Below are 24,768 nucleotides of genomic sequence, written 5' to 3'. Positions count from 1 at the left end.
TGGTAAACTGAGCTTGTCTGAATGCTTTTAACTTATATTTTCTTTATCACACTGTCATTCTTCCAAGAACACTTCTCATCTTCAATTTAAATGATAGGATTCCTTTTATGTGAGCCAAAAGGTGTCAGTTGACGAATTACACACGTTTTACAGAATTGATTGCAATTGGGATACTTCTCTTTTGGATTAATAGCTTATTTTTGTTTGTGGTTCTTCATTTTAAAACAGTACCTGAGTGTCATATAACTTACATTGCGTTTCATCTCTTAGAATATGCAGCCTCACGCTATGAGTTCTCATTATTTTTCTACGAAAAGCCAGATGTTTGAAAGCCTGATTTAATAAGCAGTACGCTCACTCTACCAGCTTCTGATATGACTCAAGATCGTGACTGGAAAACAACTTGAGTGGTTTTGGTTGCATGACTCTACTAAGCCTACTAGTAAGGGTGAGAAAGAAAAAGTTTCCATATCCTTGACAACTGAGAGAACTAACAAGACCAATAAATACTGGTGCACTGCTAGCCTGGCTTCTGTGCAGCTGCTGTACCTTGCCAGCTGTCCTAAGATCCTGCATGTCATGAGTCTTTCCGCCTCTGCTGGTGAGAGTAGCAGGCTCTTCTGCACTCTGAAACACTCAGTGTCTCTATTTGTATTTGTCTGCCTACCTTCCTGCCAGGAAATGGCTTTAAATCCAGGATTTCTGCAATTCGTACCTAATTTCAGAGTGATATGGCAGTATCCTCCGTGTGGAACAACCTTCTGTGGTGTTTTTGTCTGTGGCTTGAGCAGACAGATCAGGGCCACCGCGTTCTCGCGCTTGGTGCTGTTTGTTCTCCCTTGAACGTGTTTCAGCATCTTGAGTTCTTGTTTTCTAGTACCTGTCCACGTCATTCCTCTAAAGAATCTGGAGTGAGCTTATGCTGTCACATTTCTGTAGTGTGGAACAAAAGCATATTGAATGATGATCTGTGTAAGATGTACCCTGAGTATGGATTAACTTGGGATGAAGGCTGAAATGAATAAATGTATCTGCTTGTTTTCCTTGGAGTCTGTCTTTCCTGCTAACATATTTAAAATGCCCTACCGAAGAAACCAGTCTCAACCTTAGATCTTTTGCGCCATCTTTTATCAAATAATGGCTCCGTGGGAGACAGATTCTTAAGTTCCTTCTCACATTTCTTACTTGGCACAGGATAATCCACGCTGATAAGATGATAAATTCCGCCTCATTTTCTTCTTTTAGGAGCACTAAGGTCTGTTGTTGCAAGATCTCTCTGGGAGATCTGCATTGGTGGAAAAAATACAGCTTTAGCGCTGTGCCAGGCTTCCTTTTTGTTTGTTTTTGTTATTGCTGAGAAACTATCAGTGTGGTTTCCCAGTTACCTCCAAAAAATACTCCACGGATTATATACTGTCTGCAGGTGGCTGTGTGGCATACCGGGCGTGCGTTTTCCCTTGAAGACATGTGAAATCTCATTCTCTTACTATAAAGTGGATTAACTTGGGTGTAAACTTGTCACCCAGCACTACCTGAGCTCACTTAAGGCATTAAGGAATTGTTGTCCGTATTTGAAGACAGATGCTGTGAAAATCAAGAGTAAGATTTCAAACTTTTTTACGTTAGAATTGCAGAAGAACAAAAAAGGACAAATTGCAAGTGTAAATGTTCTGACCAGGATTTTTCCCCATGTTCTCCTCCTGTCACAGGCTTTTTTGGTCCCTAGAATGTGCTTTTTATGTAGGAAGGAAGAATATTAAAATTTTTCATGATATTGTCATATATAAACAGATTTAGCTTGGTGACTCGGTCCTCCTGACTTCCAGCATAGGAGGGCTTCCTAAAAAAAAATCTAATTGACTGAAAAGCTTCTTTCTTTGGCGTGCCTCTTAAATATTTGAAACTCAGAGAAGTCAGACCGTCCTGTCTGTCAGCCTTTCTAGGATATATTCAGAAATTTAGAACCTCTGACGGTAGCGAATAGGGACAAATGTTCTTTCACTTTTGAGTTATACGACATGAGTTGCTACCAGAAGGTGTTAATGGACTTTTTTTTTTTTTTAATTTGTTGGGGTGTGTGGTGGCTTGGTTTGTTTCTTTGTTTGTTTCTTTTTTTTAGGAAATTGAGTGAACTTTACTTTTAGAAGGTTAAGAACTAATAGTAGTATTTGAAACAAAGTACAATGTAGCGAAACTTGGAGATCTTTTTCAGCTGTTTCTGCTGGTGGCCTGCATTCCTACCACGTACTCTAGGATCTCACCTGAAGAAAGACCACTATTTATTTTCTAAACTCAGCGTAGTTTGGTTATATAAGCAAATCTTCACAAATGTTTAAGATACATTGAGAATTTTCAAAATATTTTCCTGGTCAAGAAAATGATTTGGAAAGTGATCAAATGGATCAAACTGAAAACTGAAATTTAAACATTTCGTGTACATTTGTTTGATCCAGTCTTTTTGCACGCCGGCAGGCTGTTAAACTGGCAGGGGTTACAGGGTGCAGTTCTGCAGGGTGATGGCCCTGCCGGTTCTAGGCAGAGAGATTTGATTTCTTCGGGTACGAGGTGTCATCGAGAGCTGGAGGGAAAGAAGCATAGCCTCTGATTTAAAACTGAAATGGAGCTGGAGCCTTTCACCATGCTGTACGCTCAGGGGGACAGAATTTGAAGCTGATGACTAGCCATATACCAACATCACAGTTATAGCCTAATTCTGGATGCATCAAAATGAAGGGTGCTGATGCTATCGTAATACTCCCCAAGACACCTGTCTCGTGCTTTGGCTGGGCCTGCTCTGTGTTGTCCAACTCCGCTGTGCCTCTGCTCCCATCCCTGTGTCTGCTGTAGCCTTTGTGTAGCCTTTGCCCACCAGCTGTGGGGAGATGGAGGGATGGAGGAAGGATGTCTGTCTGTCCGTCTGTCTGAAGGAGTATTGCAGAGCACTGTGGAGTGGGTAGAAGTTACAGGCCTGGGGAACAGGGTGAAGGAGGCTGACTGCTGTGACTGGACGTGCAGTACGCCAAGGAGAAGAATCATCCTAGGACTGCCTTGCATGTATAATAATAAGTAGAATAAGTAGATGCTGCCACTTCCAGCTTCACAAAAGCCTGCTGCCCTGTGGTAAAAAACAATTAATGGTGCCATGACACTTGTTGGAATATTATGATTTTATTACCTATCCGTATATCATGTCACTGTAATGGTATTGCTATTCATGACTGGAATTCGTATTTCCTGACTAATGCGCCTGCTTAGCGGGTGTGAAAGTGAATGCCTTTTTTATAAACAGATTTGACCTCTCTATAGTCTTTCTTTGACATATACCTTTAGCCAGAAAGTTGCCTTTTCTCTCACTTGTGGATATTAAGATGTTCCAGCAGCTACAGTATGCCCTGGGGTAGCGGTAGTGAAAGGGCGCTTAAAGAACAAGGAAGTGGGGAGAACAGGGCCAATATGAAAGAGGCATTTGTAAAAGAGTCAAAACGGAAAAAGGGAACAGAGCAAAAAGGGCACACAGGAAAAAAAACGTTTTCTAAGGAAGGAGAAGGAGGAATTAGCTATCATTTAATTACCAGAATTTTGCCAGTAATCAGAAGGCACTTTGATTTGAAACTTTTTCAAAGACTCATAGAATCGTTAAGGTTGGAAAGGACCTCTGAGATCATCGAGTCCAACCTGTTTTTATTTGAAAGTGTTCGTTTGTGTACACATGCATGTGTGTGAAAGGAGAATCTTCTCATGTTGAACCAAGATATCCAACTTTTTGCTTTTATTTGGATATCAATTTTAGGAATGCATGTGTGTATGTTGAGTACTGACTGAGTTCTTATAAAATGCTTTTAAGTAAAAATTTGAAGCAAGAGCACCAATTGTAGATGTTTACTATTAAAACTTTCTTTGTAGGTTATTGCACTTAAGAATGAACATTGAAGACAAGCTGGGAGGATTATTTCTTAAATGTGGTGGCATAGACCAGATGCAGTCATCCAGGGCTATGGTAGGGATGGGTGCAGTATCTGACCAGTCTGGAGTATCGGGAGAACGGCAAGAGGCAGTGCTTCAAGATCGGACTATGGCGCACCAAGAAATTCTTGCAACAGATGACGTATTACAGGAAAGTGAACTTCGACAGCAAGAGATGATTTCACATGACGAACTCATGGTCCATGAGGAGACGGTAAAAAATGATGATGACATGGATACGCAAGATAGACTTCCTCAAGGGCTGCAGTATGCTGTTAATGTCCCTGTAAGCAATTTCTTTGTGAAATATTGGAGAAATTACTAGGAAGCTTGATCTGGTAGCCTAATCCTACTCTGGCAAGAATCTATTAATTGCTTGTTTGGATTTTGATTACCACAATATTTATGAATGGATGCTATTTATGAAAATGTCATTTGCCTCTGGCTGTGGATAGATTTTGCCAATTAAGTATAATCTTTAAGTATCTGTTTTATAAATATTTTATAAGCAGGCTGTTACCATAGAATTAATGCGTTAAAATGTGCTCTTTTAAATATATTTAATGTTCAAGGGTAACTACAAACCAGAATAAATAGCGTTATTAAAAGGTGCATACTGTTTATGCTGTTCATAGTACTATTTAGTTTCTTTTGCTATAGGAAGCATCTTGTATGTTTTCAAAGTATGTGGACGCTTAGCAATTGCATTCACACTGCAGGTTGGACTGTGACACTTCATACATGACCATAAATATGCCCCTCCTCGATATCTCATAGAAGGTGTACTTCAGCTTTCCCAGAGAGAATATTGATGACTTCCTTTTTTGAAAACAGAGCATCTGTCTGTAATGCAGCACATCATCACTGTTACCCTTCAAACATAAAGGATAATTACCAGGACCTTAAAAGTAGATAGCCTTATATACGAAGAATAATCTTTAGAAAGGTAGCATTGTTAAAACACTACTCTGTTAGCTGTAGATCAGGTGATTCAGGCATTAGAAAACTGTAAGAGTATCATGCTCTTTATTAAAGTTTACATTAGATTATTTTTTGGAAAAAACTTCAGTAGCACTATTCTTGTTTTCTTAAAAAATACTTCTGTCTTAAATATATAATAAACTATTCCGTTAAATCTTGCATTGACAACACACGGACTAAAGTAAAATAGGTATGAAAAACTGAATGGTTTTACAGATGGAAGTGATTTTAATACAAGAACTGATCTCAAAATCACCACAGGTCAGAAGGAAAAAAGACTTTGGGAGATGAATGAAAGGATACATCAAAATGTCACTGTAGAAATTAACTATGCCCTTTTTATTTAAGATACTTATTATTCCTTTCACTTAAATTTCTGAAAGAATGAAGCCACAAAGATCATTCCCTTAGAAAAAGGTTTTCTGTTTCAGCAGTTTGTCATCTTCTAAAATTGAAAAATTGCTTTTCTGTAGTGAGAACCTTACCTGAAACTGGCACTTGGTATCTTAACAGATCAGTGTAAAGCAAGAAATTACCTTTACTGATGCATCTGAACAACAGAAACGAGACAAAAAACAAATACGAGAGCCAGTAGATTTGCAGAAAAAGAAGAAAAGAAAACAGCGTTCACCAGCAAAAGTAAGACATTGATTTGGCAAAACCAAGATTAAAAGAACCTGAAGATTTGGTTGACTATGACTAATTTCATTAGCATTTGAAGTAGTTAGGCTGGAAATTGTTTGTTTGCTCAGTAAAGATGCAGTTCTGAAGTTCACCAGAGACCCAAAACAAAACCTGATATAACAGTGTTTTTCTTTGAACTCCTTTTAGCAACATGAACCCTTGACATATTTTAACATCTGTCTCTCCAGGCAGTTCTCTCTCCAAATATTTTTTTTTAAATTATGAGTCAGTAGCTTTGTAGACAATTTATAAATCATTACTCTGTATCTAATAATTGTGCTTTTCTGTGAGCCTTATATGCTTCATGCATAGTAGTGAAAAGTTTTTAAAAAGAAATCTAAAATGGTAGTTTTGAAAATTCTAAAAAAATTTACTAATATATATAAAATAATTTACCAGTAGGGAATATTCCTGTGGTCATGATCATCTTCATATATGTATTTATTTATATCAAAAGATTCTTACCATAGCTGCTGGTTTGTTACTTCCAAATTTGTTTTGTAGATCCATTCATGAAGAGTATGTATCCCTGTATGTCTGAAAACAGTTTTCTTCTGTTGAGACGCACTTCAGATAAAACCAGAGTCATTTCACCTCATGAGGTAGCAGTGTTATATCTTCTAGTAATTCCCCAAATCAGTATTAATCTTGAGACTTAAAATAGAACACATACAGGCTGCTCTGGTAGGCAAAAATCAGTACTATATGATCACACGGCAGCGTTAAAATACGCCTACTCTGAAATCAATCCAGACTGTGTATACATTGAAGGAAAACTCATCCTAACACCAAGAAAAACTCCAAAACCTCCTTTTTATTGGCCTGGGAGTAGAACCCCTTCAGTCCTCCTCAAAGCGCTGTCAAATTAGGTTGCATCTGTAGTATTCTTGGACAGTTGAGACATAGTTTCAGATTGGGTGTGGAAGCAAGTTCTAAATCCTGTGCATCGAGATGCTTCTCCCCTTGATAGAAAAAGGACATCTAGGTTGATTACCTCCAGATCACTTCCATGGAAACATGGCAAGGTAGGAGAGGCACGTGTCCCTCTTTCTACAGACGTGTACTTGCATGCTTCCTTTTTATCTCCCAGTCTGTCAGTGTTAGTCTTTTGAGATGACAAAAGATTGAAAAATGATCAGGAGAATTGTTAAACAGGTTCTTTCTCAGTCTCTCTTCCCCTTTTTTCAAGCTTGTCAGAGTAGAAAGGCAGAAAGAAGCTGAAGAACTGACATAGGTGAGAGCCTACTGCAGTTTAAGTTAGTATTCCCAGAGTAATGGGGTTGATTTTCCATCCAAACAGCAGCTGGGACTTTTACAAATGGAAGTCAATTAACATACTGAAACATTTTAAAATTTATTTTATATTAATGTAGTCATCATATAAATAAAAAGTTAACAGCTTTTATGAATCCTGTCTACTTTTCCCTCTTCCATGCACACAAACACACGTGCACACGCATACACGCATGCACGCGCGCACACACACATGCACAAGCTTTTTTGTTGCTTTTATTAGGAAAACTGCACTGATAAAGTTAACTTTCTTCATTTAAGAGGTGGTACCATGAGTAGATGCAATAGAAGAGCCCAGGTTTAGGATAACTGTGAAATTAAGTGTATTTTCTGCACAATTATTTTAAAATTTCAGTATACTATATGAAAAACATTTCATAACATGTATTTAAATTTATTTTAAATAACCAGTCAGTGTTTCATTAGCTGTATGTTGTTACAGAACAGAGTTTTTATAATTGTCTGTGTCTGTGACTTACTGGAGCTGTAACATACCAATCTTACAAACGTATGAATGTGCTTGTCCTTCAGAGTGAATGCACAAGAATTTGTTAGCTCGAGACTTTCACTCTTGCTGAGTTTTGATGCAGCAGAATTAAAAATTGTTTAAGTAGATCCTACAGTATTTGCTACTATTGCATAGATATTATTTCAGTTATTGACTCTCTCTTTCTCATCACTGTCATTATCATAAAACCTGAAACATCATAGCTAATCAAACTGCAGATGTGTTTCCCCAGCAGACTTTTATTTTTTGTTAATAACAAGGGACTAAACTGTTTTACTTAAGGTTACTTAAGCTCTTCTTTATAGTTCTGTTTCCAGTTAAGTAAGACTTTTGAAAATGTAATTTGTTTACTGGTTTTCTTATTCTCTTGCCAGAGATAGTAGAGAGTTTGGGGTTTGTTTTTGCTTTTTTTTTTTCCTTTTGACAAATTAGAGAAAAGCTGTGATGAGCTTTATTGAATAAGGTAGATATGGTGCGATTTTTTTCATTTAAGTTTTTTCAACTTTATATGAAAATAGTGGCTTTGTTTGACAGCAAAGCAATTCAGTGTGGCAAGTTGAATTCGTCAAAGAGATGCTCTAATATGTATATTGAGCGACCAATATTTTATTGACTGAAAAACTTGAAAGGGGAGAAGAAGAAGAATACTATTTTCTTGGTTGTTTGGCTTTGGGGTTTTGGTTTTTAAAATATAATTTTGTCTCTGAGACTATTGGTATTATGTAGATATAGATAATTTGTATGACTATCTTGGATAAGTTTTAATGCCTTTTAGCACACATTAACAATCATGATTTGAAAAAAGAATATAACTTTTTGCTTTTGCTTTAAAATATGATTATCCATGGTTCAGTGCCCAGAGGTGGTTTGGTTACTTTGCATCCTTTCCAACAGACGGACAAAGTAAACAGTAGCATATAAAGTGACTCAGCTGTGAATAGGGGAGCTCTAAGCTGATTTTCCACGAGCTGCTTTTGTCTCCGTCCTGTTGAAGTATCTCTTGATACACAAGACGCAAGTTGGATTGGACTGCAATTGGAATTATATACGAAAAGCCTAACACATAGCTTTGTAGAAATTAGCATTGTTTTACCTGAACTATTTAAATTTTCTGCATCGAAAAAATTAATGTTTTTTTTTTTTTTGTAGTTAATAAGACATCTTTAGAGGGTAGTGTGAGAACAAATTTTACTCTTTTTAAAATAGATCCTTACAATAAATGAGGATGGATCACTTGGTCTGAAAACCCACAAATCTCATGTTTGTGAGCATTGCAATGCTGCCTTTAGAACCAACTACCATTTACAGAGACATGTCTTCATTCATACAGGTACTGCTTGACTTCAAATTTGTCTTTTCTACTATATAAAGAGTTGTTTACTTATGTTAAAAATGTTTTCAGCTCTATGCGAATTTCAGTTTTAAGAGTGTAGCTAACTTGGCATCTAAGCTTAGAGATTCCATGCACCAAAGTGTCAAAAGAATACCAGAAAAAAAAAAAATCAACATATGTTTAATAAACTGAAGACCTAGCTGTTTACAAGGGTTCTTTTCTTTCTTTATCAGAAAGTAATGGGTTGACTTGTAGCCTAAGTGCCAAAATTGACCCCTTTGTAAAATGTGCTCCGGCTGCTTATTTGCCTGATGAGGTATCTCTCTGGTTCGGAGAAGTGAAAAAGGTACTTACTATTATAATAGCTTGCCAGTATCCTGAATGCAGTCTTATGCCAGCATCGTGATTGATCTTCTTCATGAGGAGATTACAGCCATTTCAGATCACTCTTCCATGCTAGTCTTAATGTGACTCTTAGGATCATGGAAAGAATTCTGCAGTTTATATACTTAGTAAGGCTAATGTTTTTTGGTATTAGAGTATTTTTGGAATTCGCTCAGATGCTGGTTTTTTAATAGACATTTTAATATTCCTCAAAAGTAGTTATCAGAAACAACAGTGTGTAGTTATTAACTTATGGATGTGGAATTATATTGTTCAAGGTGAAAAACCATTTCAGTGCAGTCAGTGCGACATGCGTTTCATACAGAAGTACCTGCTACAGAGGCATGAGAAGATTCATACTGGTGAGTATAGTGCCTTGAGTATCTTTACTGGCGTGCTTAAAAACTGTTTCCCCACTCAGGCAAGGTTTCTGGTAATATGCAGCCTAAAACCCTGTTGTAGTTTGTTTTAACTTAACAGATGTTATAAAACTTTTAAAAATAAGTTAGTTTTGTGCTTTCAACTTGCTCCACTTTTCTTTGGCTGTAAAGTGAGTATAAACTCTAGGAAAGAAATCTGAAAGTAGTGTTCTGTAAGTAACCCCAGAGCAGCGAATCCTGAAGTTTGTGCGTTCATAAAAGTCAAGGTTTGTTAAGCAGTTCTGTCTTTTGTTGTATCAAGTTAATTCAGACAATGGGGACTTCCAAATTACATGTCAGTAGATTGATTTATTTATTTATTTATTTATTTATTTATTTATTTTGGAATTTGATGGAAAAGTGCCAGGACTAAAATGGCCAAAATGCCTAATCCCAAAGGTATTAGCATCAGCTTTACTTTTCACTTTTTTTTTTTTTTTTTGGAAGGTTTAATTCAGAACTGTTCTAAAAATAAGAGCCTTAGTTTAAAAATATGCAATATAGGTCAAATAAGGCCCAAAGTTTTAAGCCAGAGAGTTAAAGTTTATACATGTTTATTTTTTATCTTCTTGCACCGCGCAAAACCACATTCTTTAACAGGTTTGGCTTCATTGGGTTTTTGGCATTTTGGTGCATGGCCTTTCAATCCCTCTTTAAATATTTTGTAATATGGTCCCTTTGGACTAGATGCCAATTTCTCAGCCTCTTTTTCAGAAAAGCAGAGCTGGTGAATGTGCACAGTGTTTCTTGGCTGTAGCATTTAAATGGATATGAAAGCTACTAACATGCAGTGCAGTGTGTGCATGTGTAAGAGTTGAGAGGGAGAAAAAACTCTGCAAAATGAATTTTCAGAGCAGTGTACAGGGAGTTACATGCACAAATGCCCTGTTGTTCATGGGATTTTTGTATCCTAGGTTGCCATGAGTCCAGACTAAGTAGGTTTCCTTCAGCCAGTCAGCCACAGAAGAGTCCTCCATTCTTCTGTCCAGTGTCTTTGTTCTGCTCCTAGTCGTTCCTCTGGCTCTGAATTGGTGAACCATGCTGCCTTCACTTTGTGTAGATATTATTCCTGAAAAGAATGCTCATTCACTCTCTTCCGTCTATCTGTCCCCCACCAAAGGCAAAAATTTAAGTGCAGTCTTCACATTTTTCAGCAGATTTTTTTTTTTGAATGAGGATTATTCCCTGTACGTGGCTTTGAAAATGAGCATCTGAGCAATATAGTTAATTAACACTTGACTGCAAATATTTTATAAATGGATGTAATTATCTTTTTTAAATTCAGCTTCTAGCTCTAATGAGAATTCTCTGTTGATTGTAAGCTTTGGAGGGAGGGTGTGGTGGTTGCAGGTTTTTTTGCCAGCTCTTACATATACTTGTCTTTGTTTAGCAGAGAATAAGCTGCCATTTAACAAAATAACCATATTGTTATCTGACTTTTTAGATAACTATGTTTTCCTCCTTTCCTCAGCATCCTGAGGTATAGTTTGGTTGTTTCTCAGAAAATTGAAGATGGTGATTGTGTTTAAATTGTTGAATTATGTTTTCCTAGGTGACAACTAGTAGCTGGTTAGGAGAAAACATGTAAGACCCAGCTGCCAGGAGTGGAAAGAGCTTTCTTAAAGTCCATTTAGTTAGGAAGTATTTGACTACTGCTTAATTTTTGACTTGGCCCAGTTATAGTGCAGCTAATTGGCATTCTACATACCTGTCTGTGCTTTCACTTTGGTATGACAATATCCACTACCGGGCCTTAGCTGTTTATGTAGTGTTACTCTGTTGTTCAGAACTGGACGACTGAACCCATCTAGGAAAGCTGAATTTTCAGCTTGCTTCTCTCGCCAGAAGGTGAGCAGCGGGTCTGTGTTTCACTTGATGGAAGTAAAGGAAACCATTCTTTGTATTATTCATACTCTTTTAAGAAATATTCCTTATAAATTCAATATTGTATTTTTTCTTTTAATTTTGCATTTTTATCTCTCTGAATGACTGCTTTTAACACCAGCTTTTGTACAGTGTTCAAAACACTGGTGAAGAACAGGATGTTTCTTACTCTTTTAAAGATGTTTATCAAATTTTCCAGTTTATTTTAAGCCAGTTGAAGACAGCGGTAACACTTAGAAGCCCCATTTATGCCTATTACAAGCCCTGAATTTACAGGTGCTCCAGCTAGTTCCAGTGTGATTTGAACTTGGTTCCCTGAACCACTCCTTCAAATGAAATGTTACGAGGGAGTTAGGAAGCAATCAATGAACAGCCTTATTCTGTGTAAATAATTAAATAGTTGCATCTAAAAGCAGACATTGCATTAATACAAAATTCACTTACTAGAAATAATTGTATGTAGAGGAGGGCAGCAGTGCTAGAACCCTGCTGCTAAACTTGTCACTAATGGTGCAGAAAATCACCATTTCAGTTGTAAGAGAGGGAAGAGTCATTGGTACACAAATATTTTCATATTTTGGGTTTACTAGGCTCATGAAGATGCTGAATGTTTTTTTTTTTCAAATATGTCTGCTTTCTTTTTGCTTAGAGACATTTCTATACACCTTACCCACTCATGTATTCATGTGTCCTAATTCCGTAACCCACCCTACTTTCCATTTTAAACACAAAAAATGAGATTACATTTAAAAAAAAAAACAACAAAGCAACATTGGGGCTAACAATTCAAGCGCTTTATTGTTCAGTCATGCTGCTTTTTTATTGCCTTCTTCGGTATTTTATAATTTGTATTTTGTCTGTTTGGATTTTAAAACACCTGCAGGTTTATAATTGTTACAGCCTTCATACACATAGTATTTGTACTACACTTTATAAATAGTTCTATTGCTCAGTTTTAATAGATCTCCAACATAGACACAAAACACAGGCTGTTTTCGTAAATAATGCATATAATCATTGTACTGTGTTTTTAAATTTTGATTTTTTTTTCCTATATCTGATTCTTTCCCACTCACCAAGACATTTCAGAAAAATATGTCCTGGATTCTCCCTACGTTAGCAAAAGGTTATTATTAAAGATCTCCTCCATTTGCAATAGATCCTGTTTGAGAAGTACAATAAAATTTCAGAAAGCATCTGAAGTTTCAGGCTTCTGCTAGGAAGAAATTATAGGAAGCATATCTTCATATTAATTTTTAATCTTTTTCTAATATTATCTTCCTTATGAAGATTAAAGCAAGAATTAAGTATGGTATCAGTTTCACAAAGTGTTTCTTAATCTTACTTCCAGAGTGTTCTGGAATTCTACTGAAAATTATTATTTTCTGTGTTGTACTGAGTAATTCAAGGGCAGTGTCCCCAGACTTTTCTTTCTGTTGAGGCATGGCCAGCAGTGCCCTCATATGTACTCTCAAAGTCTCCAAAAGAGCTGGTGGTGGTCGTACTCTACAACGAAAAACCTCAGGAGCCCTGTTTGGCCCTATTTAAGCCTTGAAAAGGGACTAGGTAGCTGGGAGAGTCTGCTGCCAGTAAATAGCCAGCTCGAGCAGACAAATGTTAAGGAACTCGGTGACCGTTCACTTACAGGAATGGGTATAAGGCTGAAGGTAAGTCTATCAACGAAGCATTCTGCATTCGAGCCTTCCTGGGACAGGAGGATAGCTCCTCAGAGGGCTCTTCAGAGCTCGAACAGGACTGAGCTGTCTTGCTTCTCTGACTTGGTTTGGCTTCTGTAAGGCTCAGGATGGTTTTCATCCCAAACAGCTGCTCCTTTCTCTAAAAAAGTTTAAGATGTGAAAGCAAACTTCCAGGCAATGTAAGGAGAGTTGTTCAAAGGGGAGACTTAAAAGAAACACGAAGTAGAATAGTGGAGCAAAGGGAAAGAAAACAGTAAGTAACAAGGATTAAGTAGCTGTCTTTGGGAATGGAAGGGTTCCTGTGTATTAAACTAGAACAACAAGACCTAAACCTCTTGCCCCATCTTCTTTAAAAGTGAAGACAGGGATTGGAATTTGATCCAGAAAGTCTCAACAGGCTTGGTGCAAGTAGTAAGGGTGTAGTAGTACCATAGTAGTAAGGGTGCCTAATGAATAAAGAGAACATGAAGAATGAAACCGGAGTTTGAAAGTTAAGTAATAGGCCAGAGAGGAGGATTTGCTTATAGACAGTACTAGAGAGGATTATATGATAGGCATTATAATTCATAAATGGTGCTGACAAAAGCAAAATTTTATGGTGATTATTAATAAGCAAGAAATGGTAAAAGTTAGTCTCTGACTAAACATGAAAGAAGAGTTAGGATGCCGAGGTTGTGAGCCTGCAGAAAAAGAACGGATGGAAGCTGAGAGATCTTAGAAGAGGAGATGATTTGGTTTAGGAGAGAATAAATTGGAATAATTTCATCCAAGAAAGGGATTGGCTGAGAAGCCACATGGAGAGGTAAGAATTAATAATTGGAAATAGGGCATAGGCTTACAAAGAGAGATTTAGAAATTGCTTGGAACTAAGGTTGAAACCCTGGGCATTAATGATCTGACTAGGAGCAAATGTCTGGGTGACACAGATATTTTCCATTCTGGTTTCTATAAATACTGGCATCTTATTTTAAGGTACCATATTTCCATTTGTAGAAGGATGTGGCTAAATATCTCTCTTCTAAGTGGAAAATATGCACTCTAACAACATTTTAAATAATAAAATAAACTGTATTAACATTTTAATTAATTATTAGTAATAATTTAATGACATTAGTCAATAAAATAATTTTTAAGAATAAAACTACCTCAGAAAAATGGAAGTAGTCTGCATATTTCTGGAAACAAAAGAACAATGGCTTATATCCCCCAAATCAGTGCAGTACAGTATCTAGAACAAAGATGATGTTGACCGATGCTGCCAAGACAATCCCTGATCTCTATGTCAATTCAAAAGATTTCCTAGTAAATATTAAGGGGAAAGATTACTGTTGTTCAGAGTGAGTTCTATTAAATAACAGTGAACTTTTGTGAAAGCAAACCTAACTTTTCAAGGCACTTGTCAGAGAAACCTAGAAAATAAAAATATCAGAGGAAAGATGTAAGGCAAAATTAAAAGAAACATAAACTTAGAGTTACTACATGTTCTGAAACAATTATTGCAGGGCTTCTTTCTGAGGAAAAATAAGGGGAGAACTGAAGATGAATTCAGGGCAATGGATATTCTCTGAACAGATATTTCACGAAAGTAAAAAACAAACAAAACAACCAGAATAACCTGTGAGTTTGCCAGCAGTGTCAGTTCAGCTACGGAGGTTTCTTGTTTTCAGCTTAATTTTTTAAATAAAATATTTTTCTTTAATTAGTTAGTTTTATAAAACTAAAATAAAATAAATAAATTTGGGTTCCATCCAAAATTTTAGGATTTTTTTCAGAGCAGGTTTTTCAATTCTAAATACAGGTAAGGGGAAAAAAATACGGAAAATACAGAGTACCCTACAAAAATTTTAAATTAAAAGCTTGGAAATAAATAATTCTCTTCTAGAAAGGATGGGTTTGAGTTAAATGAGTTGGTCAGAGAATTGAAGTATTTTTATACAATCTTCTGCCCTGAAAAAAAAAATACGTAGCAGCAGTTTAGGAAGGCTGTCTTTGTAGTTCTTCATTTGTTAGGTTTAAGACAGATATCTGCACCTACATTAGAAAGAGGGGGAGAGAATCTAGTTTTAAAGGTTTTTAGTGTAAAAGTTTACAATAATTTTGAAGCATCAGCTACTGAGTTGTGGGAAAACAGGGATGTGAGCAAGCCCTATGTTATTTTCCAATAGCAGCAGACTAAGTCCTCTTGTTTATCACTTCGAATAGAGAATGTAGCATTTGACCTGGTAATTGTATGGAAAAACATCGATTTATTTTTTTTAGATTAACATTGCTACGTGTTTTTTGTCAGGTGAGAAGCCATTTCGTTGCGATGAATGCGGTATGAGGTTTATTCAGAAGTATCATATGGAAAGGCACAAAAGAACTCACAGCGGAGAGAAGCCTTACCAGTGTGAATATTGTTTGCAGGTAAGATGACATAGTGAAATCTTTCGCAATTAAAAAACAAAACACCAGTCAATTCCCAAGTAGTACAGATAGGACTTTCTCCAGGTGTTGTAGCCATGTGCATACAAATAAATGCATAAAGAATGTTTTTTCTGTTAAGGTGGGCAGTCTTGGTGCACAGGTGGAGCAGGGTCACAACTGTCTGCGCTTGATTTTATTGATTATGTACTGTTGTTTGACACTTCATTTGAAGTAGGTGAAGTGGATGAATTGTCAAGTAAATTTGTTAGAATATAAAGTTTCTTTTCTTTCTGCTAATATATTTATTTTTCTATAATAATAATAATAATAAAAATCTTTTGCAGTATTTCTCCAGGACCGATCGTGTGCTGAAACATAAACGTATGTGCCATGAGAACCGCGACAAGAAACCGAACAGAAGTGCCACCAAAGTTGGCTTTTTGCCATCAGAGGAAGATTCTGGTTTCTCTGCGCCTATGAAAGACAGCTCCTTGCCAAAGAAGAAAAGGCAGAAAACAGAGAAAACAAAATCTGGGGATAAGGAAAGTACAGATAAATCCGAACAGAAGAAGGACAAAAATGACTATTTGCCTTTGTACTCTTCTAGTACTAAAGTAAAAGATGAGTATATGGTAGCGGAATATGCTGTTGAGATGCCGCATTCTTCGGTCAGTGGGACGCACTTAGAAGAAGCAAATTCTGGAGAAATACACCCACCTAAGCTCGTTCTCAAAAAAGTTAACAGCAAGAGGAGTCTGAAACAGCCACTTGAGCAAAGTCAAACCATTTCACCTTTATCCACATATGAAGACAACAAGGTTTCAAAGTATGCCTTCGATCTTGTGGATAAGCAAAGTTTACTGGACTCTGAAGGTAATGCTGACATTGATCAAGTTGACACGTTACAGGAAGGGCCCAGTAAACCTGTACACAGCAGCACTAATTATGATGATGCAATGCAATTTTTAAAGAAAAAGAGGTATTTACAAGCAGCTAGTAATAACAGTAGAGAATATGCCTTGAATGTAAGTACCATAGCATCTCAACCTTCAGTAACACAGGCAGCTGTGGCCAGCGTCATTGATGAAACTGCTACAGCCTCAATATTAGACACACAGGCACTGAATGTTGAAATTAAAGGTAACCATGACAAAAATGTCATTCCAGACGAGGTACTGCAAACTCTGTTAGATCATTATTCACACAAGACTAATGGACAACATGAGATATCTTTCAGCGTGGCTGACACTGAGGTGACGTCCAGTATATCAATCAATTCTTCTGAAGTATCTGAGGTCACCCAATCTGAGACAGTTGGAACAAGCTCTCAAGCTTCCTCATCAGATAAAGCTAGTATGTTACAAGAATATTCAAAGTTTTTACAACAAGCTTTGGACAGAACTAGCCAAAATGATGCCTATTTGAACAACCCGAGCCTTAATTTTGTGACTGATAACCAGACTCTTACAACCCAGCCAGCATTTCCTTCCATGGAGAAGGTCTACACGTCTATACCCGTCAATAGCTTTCGATCGGGAATGAACTCTCCGTTAAGAACAACTCCAGACAAGTCTCATTTTGGACTAATGGTTGGTGATTCGCAGCACCCTTTTCCCTTTTCAGGTGATGAGGCAAATCATTCTTCTTCCTCCTCTACACAGGACTTCTTGGATCAAGTAACTTCTCAGAAGAAAGCAGAGGCACAGCCTGTTCATCAAGCATATCAAATTGGCTCCTTTGAGCAGCCCTTTAGAGCTCAGTACCATGGGGCAAGAGCTGGAATATCATCTCAGTTTAGCACTGCCAATGGACAGGTGAACCTTCGGGGACCAGGGACAAGTGCTGATTTCCCAGAATTTCCCTTGGTGAATGTAAATGATAACAGAGCTGGGATGACTTCGTCACCTGATGCCACAACGGGCCAGACTTTTGGCTAAGAAATCTTTGTAAATAATACTGGCACTTTAGAACACATTTGTCAAAAGGGGGTTGCTCTGTATAAGATGGAGTTCTGTACAGCTTTTAAGAGCGCTATGTTAAAACAAAAGTAAGCTGATATTAGCAAGACCAATAACTGCTTTTTTTTTTTTTTTTTTTTTTTTGGTTAGTCACCAGTCATTGAACTGGCTGATGTTGGTGCCCCTATCAAAGGCAGTTTATTATTCACTTGTTTGAATCCAGAAAATATTTTACCTTTTATGAAATTTAAAATAAACAAAATCCCCAGATAAGACTTTCCCCCATGATTGTTTCCTTACTGGTTTACTTGTATGCTTTGGGAGGACAGTTTATTGTCTGATACTATTCATATTGTCATTTCTAAGCTTGTCAGCGTAGTCATTGCTCTTCAGCAGGGAATCAATATGTACTAAACACAGAATAAAGAATAAGTTTCAAAGTCAAGGAAATATGGCTTTAAAAAAATGGCATTTTCTAGAAAAATAATCTTTCTTCCATCTCTCTCAAAAATAATTTTAGACCATGCGCCCTTTATTTCTGCTTTGCATTGCCTTGAGTTGTGTTTGGAGGAAAAAATGAATTCTGATAGACTAACTCTACTATTTAAAAGTCTAATTAATTTAAAATACTTTAAACACTTTTTTAAGCAAAATGCCTAACTGCTCAAGCCTTTACTTCATTCCTGAAGTAATGTGTATTTCTTTGTACAGCTGAATCTAGATGTAACTTTTTAATGACCTTTTCATACGCAGATATCAAGATTTTGAAGTTTTAGTTAAAATACTCTGTAGATGACATTCCCAATTGCATAATGCTTACACAGACTGTGTATTCCAAGATTTAAAAGCTTAATTGTACCTTACCCTACATACTCATAATGATTAACATAGAGCACTTAGTCAACTTGATAGTTTTTGGTTTCTCAAAAAATAAAACCATTTTTAGATTTTTAGGTTTGATACGGTTGCATCATTTTCATCTCATACAGCTCCAATTATTCTTTTCAATATACATTGAGATTGGGTATTCTCAGCTTCTGGAAAAACTGTTTTAATTCTCTGTCTAGAATTTTGACAATTCAGATCATTAACTTTATTGAAGTATACCCAAAAGCTGGAGAAGTGGGCATTCAAATTCCCTATCTTTTTAGTGGTTGCTTAGTGAAAGTCATTACAATTTTACCAACCGAAACCGCTGAATAATGCCAGTGAACAGGATTTCTTTTTCCAGCATAGGCGAGTGATCGGAAGTTTTCGTTGCATTTCACAGTATAAATAAACTACAAAGTTTATCCCTGTACCATGGATATGTTTTTTTGAATAGTACTTTGTCTTGAAGTATGCAGTATGGTACGATAAGTAGTTCTGTGTGCATTTTTAAGGTGGTAAGATTTGAGTAGCATAACTATTGTGTAGTTTAAGTTAACAAGTTACAGATTTTTGAACTGTATATTCATTCTATTGCACCTTCCCTAAAGGGACACTGTCTGGTAGTTAAGGCAGTTTAAGCCTAATGTAGGCTGATGAACCAGGGAAAAACACACACACATACACACCCCCACGTGTGTATATATATGTATGTATGTATATGGTTTGTCTTGTTTTTTTTTTTTTTTAATAGGATTACATACATCCTTTTACAGCACTATGGCTAGCTGGTATCTCTCAGATGAAGCCATCAGCTAGGAGAAAAGACTGCGTCTCAAGGGGCTAAAATATATCCTGTCTTTTAAGACGGGACTTGAGCAGGACATACAACAGTTCCCACCTCTTCCCAAAGCAGTAGCAATATTTTTCTTAATTTTTGTCACTAGGAAGCTGATCCTACTCTGTCTCTTTTCCCTTACAGTATCGCTATTACAGCACTAGCTTCACTTGGTACAGTTGAGGGAGAAAGTGCGTTTGTTATCCATAGCTTGCTTCTTATTTTGACAAGAAATACAATTTATGTAAACTTCTAACTTAGTACTTTTGTATAAGGAAACAGGTTCTGTTTTGATTCATTGACCCTGTGTATAATTTAGGAAGGTGTTTCAGTGTGCTATGACTTACCAGTAATTTTGTCTGAATATTTGGCCCTGAGTTAAGAAGAACGAGCATCAAGGGAGAATACTAAATTCCTTATGGATTATTAATGATACATGTAAAGAAATTTCTTTGAAAGAATGTTTTAAAACTGATCGATGTCTCTCTGTTTTTCTTCCTTTATGGTCAGTTTGGTTATTTCACTTTCCATTCCAGTTTGCACAGACATAATATTTATGGCCCCTATATCCCAGGAAGCCACCTCTGGTAACGCATGTTTCCTTTTCAGTCTTTCATTTCCATGACATCCTAGCTTGTGCTGCCTGAATAATACTGCTCAGGCATCTCTTCTAATGTCCTGTTGTTGCAAGTAGATGGCCATTAATAGTACTATTTGTTAAATACAACAAGCAGCAAAAGCCAAAATAAAATAAAAGGGCTAGATTATTACTGCGCTTCTCTGGCCCCATAGGGAGGTAAGAGGAATAAAGCCTGCTTCTCCCGAAGGAGATTGACTCGGCTTTATTTAACAGGTCATTGCATTGATACTCTGCTGTGAGAAAGGGACTGGGGAGTAGAAGGGAGTAGCTCTCGCTCCACGCCATCGTCACGCTTAGGAGTCGCTGCTGGGGTGCGTGAGTGAGCGAGCTATTGTACAGAGTGAAGGAACCTGCTGTTCCCTGGAGCAAAGTGGGAATCGGAGGAGGAACTGTTATTCCTTATGTCGCAGCTCATTCCCTAGCCTGCTGCTGAGCCATTACAGCTATACTCTGTGCCTTAGGACAGGTTGTGAAGTCCCCGTCTAGCCCAGGGGGACTGTCTCGTAGGGTTCTTCCACATTTACAGTGAAGGCGGTGGTGTGAGTAGTTGATCGGCTGATGCTTGAAGCTTTCTGTACTGGAGGAGTTAACCAAATATACTGCTATGATTTCCTGAGTACGTGCCCTTTTATTCTGGAATAAGTGCGTATGTAGTTCTGGGAGGTTTACCTATGTAAAAAGCTCTTGCTTGTTTAATAATTACATTATTTAAGAACACTTTCCACTGCTCATATTTTGCTGCTTTTAATCTGCTAGCGATGCACACTCTTCATTTTGATCTGGTCAGTGTTTGTTTTTGTTAGTTTTCCGTGGATGTCTGGAAAAAGGCGACTTTGGTTTTCTGTTCTGTTCTCGTACTGATATTGTTCAGTCGGTCAGCGTAAGGCTGGGGCGAGCATTTGTATTCCACAGAGCTAACAGCACACGTTCTTACTTAAAGGTCACGCAAGCACTGAATGCGTGTGTGTGTGTGTGTGTGTGTGTGTGTGTGTGTGTGTGTGTGTAAGGCGGAATTTTTTGGGGATATCTCCTAGTGACAGAGCAATGATGATTTTAAAAAAGAGGAAATTGATGACATTTATTACTGAACTATATATATACACATACTTACTGTGTGTGCGTGTATATATATATATACGCACATAGTAATAGGCCATATTTTGGTCCTAAATTACTTGACAGTGTCCCTTTTAGCATGAATCCTTTGATATGTTTTACCATTAATATAACAGACAATGAAGGAATCGGCTTGTAATGGTATACTAATAATAGGCATTTACATTTTCTTCATTTGATTTGAGAATGAATTAATCATAAATTACAAGGTTTGGGGAGAAGGATTAACCATGTGTATCGCTGTATGTTGGTTTACGAATAACCACATAAACAATTTAAATGGGATGATAAAAGAACTATGTTTATGATCTTGTGTCTCCTAGTGTTGTCTTTAGGAAAATTGTGTTTCAAGAAGAAAATAGGACAAGAAAGTATTCATGTGAAATAACACTTGTATTATTTTTATATTGTACTTGTCAATTTTTTGGATGACGGGAGCTTTTCATTGTTCATTGAGAAGTACAGTAAAATCTTGCTAATTCGCTGACCGCTAATCAGAGCATCCGATAGGTTTATACATCCCCGATGGTCTCTTCCCCACCTCTCTGCAATGGTCTAAAAAGTACTGTAGCGAGGCCTCGTATTAGTAATACTGTACTACTTCATCCAAGTATACTACAGAATCTATATTAGTATACTGGGAGGTAGAAGAAGTATTGAAAACTAAATTACAGTTGTCAAAATAAATGAGCAAAGTGCATTTTGTGATGTGACATCCTTGCTTTTATTGCCTGCTTCTTCACTATTTTCAAAATTGTCATTTGTAAAGGGTTTCTCAGGCATTGCTGCGAATTATTGGGGTTCTACTGTAACTTTTGGAGTTCATTCTAAAGTATTCATGTTCTCCTATGAAAACATTCGACCTGGACAGATACATTATATTCCATGCTTGTTCAGAATATTTTTATAGTATTTGTATCATATGTAGTAACTATTTGAAATGAACCAGAATATTTGGATGAGTCCACTCTGAATTTTGCAGCATTGGATTACTTTATGTCTGTATATTTGCTAACTAAATTTTCTTGGCTTTGAGAGCTTTGATTTTTATTCTTCTTTGTTCGCTTGTTTTAATACCATTACAAATCGCAGGGAAAATCCTAACACTCCTGGGAATCTGTTTGGAAATTTTAACAGGCAGAAATATGCTTATGCAGTCGGTACCAGTACGCACGTGAACTTTCAAATTACATGGTTGGTACTGAAGCAAATGAATAATGTTACCGTTTCCTAGTGTTAAATGTTTTACTAAAATGAAGCCTTGTAACTTTGAAAGTTCATTCAACTTAGGGTAATGCATGTTTATGTTAGGCATGTAGTGCATTTAGCTAAACCTCACTTTGCAAAGGACAAGTACTAAGAAAGTATTACTGCTAATGAGAAGACATGTCTTTAAGTTAAAATTTAAACTTTTGTTCAGTTTTAATTTGCTTTGTGTCAGGGAAATAAATTTGTAGTCGCTTTGGCTCTACTCGGCGTATAAAACCTTACGTTTCCTTTTTAAAATTACATCTTTTGGTAGGAAACACAAACTGAGGCAAGCAAACATTTCTAAGAGTTGTTTCTTGCTTTCCTTAATCCAATGGATGGAAAGGTAATATTGTGTAAACAACATTATTTTATTTTTTTATGCAATATCATGCTGTAAATATGATTTATCAAATAAGGATGTACCTATGATTGAATCTTTGATTCTGCACAGCTAGAGTTTATATATAAATATAAATGTGTCTTGACAATCAAGGACTTATGTCAGTCTTCCTTTATGACGTTTCTTATTGTTATGCATTCCATTTGTTTGACTTGAGTATTTGTATTGTCTGTAAAGTATGTAATGTTTTTATAGCTTGTTTAAAAAACAAACAAAAAAGCCTGTAAATACATACGAACTGATCACAGTACCGCTCTGTTAGAAGGCAAATGATGATGTACTGTTTGTAAGCAATAATACACGACAGTGCTCACTTTACAAGTAGCACAAGGATAAGTTCCAAAAATACCTTTGGGAGTTAATAGCCTTGTTTGCGTTAATGAATATTCTTAATCATTTTTTTTATAAATAAATTCAAATGTCCTCCTGCTGGAGTATCTAACATTGTTTACACAGCACAATTTCAGTCACAGAGGGGACAGTCTTTAGATCTATGGCTTCATCCGTACACAGCTTGAGTAAGAAGTGAATGGCTTGGCTGCACTTCTGCAAGATGAGGAAGACCGCAAAAGTTGAGTAGCTGTGTCTCTAAGGATGAGAGATACTATTCTGCTTCTGTGCTGATGCCTGACAATTCCTCTACTTAAATTTGGAGTCTTTAAGTCCTGATACTGAACTGATGAGACTTGGGCCTCCAGTAGAAAGGAGTAGTTCTCTTCTTATTTCATATGCAGATAAACAGTGAACTTACAAGTCACCTCCTCATTTGAGTTGCGTATTTTTCAAATTATGAGCTATGAGATGTGAGATGGGTTTATTCCGATAAACTAAACGTCAAACTTATAGTTTGAATTGAATAGGTATTAGACTGTACAGAGCCGCATAACTATTTGAACAGTCATCACTGCTTTAGAACCCCCACCCCCAATTTATAAATGTATATGACCTACATTTTATAGAAAAAAAAATGTTTTTAAATGCTAGTCATTTATATAATATGTGCTTTGAAGGATTTGCTAGTCCACTTCTGTCACTTTTAGTACACTGGTATCTTTTATATGTAATGTATGCTTTTTATTATTATTATTATTATTATTATATTATTATTATTATTATTATTGTAGTAAAGCATTTCAGTAGGAGGAATTTTGCAACAGTGTGAGGGGTTGAAATTTTCATTGTCAGAAATGAATTATACTGGACTTTGTCTGTGTAGTCTTGTCTTTCTTTTATGCTGTCTGGAAGGGAGCTTGGTATTCAATAAAGCAAGTGACCTCCTTTTCTTTTGAAGGCATACTATGTAGTGCTGAATTGGGTCTGGAAATATGATGAATTTGAAGACAGAGAAATTAGCACAAAGGCTAGTGTACAGAAGAAATTGTGTTATGAAAAACCCGATGATCTATATAGTGGAACACTGTTACAGTGCATTTTCTGATATAGTGTTATTTTCCTGAAGTCCATATGCCGCCTTTGTATTTCAATTAATAAAAAAAAAATGAATCCATATAGATAAATTTAGGATAATAGGTTTATTTCAATGATTATACAGTATTTCTTTATCCTCCAACATCTATTCCGTCCCTTTATTATCAGACAAAAGACCGTAACCTGAATTCCATCAGTAAAAATATGTACATAGGTGAGAGATGCTTTTGTAGGAACCTGAAAAGTAGGAATTTGTATATTCCTTATGTTTCTGACAGAAATCAGTATGTGAGTCTGTCTTTATTCCTGTGAAATGAGGAATTTCCAGCTATTGAGAGAGAGCGAGAGCGCGCGTGTGTGTCTGTGTGTGTGTGCGTGTAGGTACGTGAAAGATGTTTAGGTCTCGTGGCAAAAACGACACAAGTACAAAAGGATTTAATGTAGTTCAACACTTCACTTACATTTAGTATGTGAAAGAAACACTTAAATTTCATAATTCAAAAAAGACAGAAATAGTTTTGCAGGAAACAAAACTATTTGGATAGCAGGCTTGACCAAATGAAATTTTTTTGGTTAAACTTGATATATTTTAAATGATTCTATTTCTGCCTTTATTTCTGCCCTAAAAGCAACTTAAAATATTTTGGGAGTTACTCTTCCTGTTCATTTGACTGTGAGTGTAATTTATATCATGGTTTACAAAATGTGGCATGAAGGA

At 36.6% G+C, this 24,768-nt stretch overlaps 1 protein-coding gene across 5 annotated transcripts in view; it reads left to right on the top strand.

Moving 5' to 3' along the window:
• Positions 1 to 21,671, top strand: part of ZNF148 (zinc finger protein 148) — a 38,803-nt gene extending 17,132 nt beyond the window's left edge. The window contains exons 2-9 of one of the 5 annotated variants that reach the window (XM_087732602.1): positions 3,904 to 4,249; positions 5,458 to 5,583; positions 8,636 to 8,759; positions 8,996 to 9,108; positions 9,425 to 9,508; positions 12,530 to 12,575; positions 15,434 to 15,552; positions 15,897 to 21,671. In XM_087732602.1, coding sequence (XP_087588728.1) covers positions 3,920 to 4,249; positions 5,458 to 5,583; positions 8,636 to 8,759; positions 8,996 to 9,108; positions 9,425 to 9,508; positions 12,530 to 12,575; positions 15,434 to 15,552; positions 15,897 to 17,489 — 2,535 coding nt within the window. In that variant the 5' untranslated portion in view covers positions 3,904 to 3,919 and the 3' untranslated portion in view covers positions 17,490 to 21,671. Of the gene's footprint in view, positions 1 to 327; positions 449 to 3,903; positions 4,250 to 5,457; positions 5,584 to 8,635; positions 8,760 to 8,995; positions 9,109 to 9,424; positions 9,509 to 12,529; positions 12,576 to 15,433; positions 15,553 to 15,896 lie in introns of those variants that run through there. The other 4 variants (XM_087732599.1, XM_087732598.1, XM_087732600.1 and 1 more) reach the window with 4 other exon arrangements.
• Positions 21,672 to 24,768: the final 3,097 nt, after the last annotated feature.

Source organism: Nipponia nippon, unplaced genomic scaffold (genome assembly GCF_047370975.1).
Source record: "Nipponia nippon isolate SJK-2023a ecotype South Korea unplaced genomic scaffold, ASM4737097v1 scaffold_5, whole genome shotgun sequence".
Classification (NCBI taxonomy): Eukaryota; Metazoa; Chordata; class Aves; order Pelecaniformes; family Threskiornithidae; genus Nipponia; species Nipponia nippon.
Note: the sequence above shows the minus strand (reverse complement) of the source record. Positions and strands in the feature narration are given on the sequence as shown.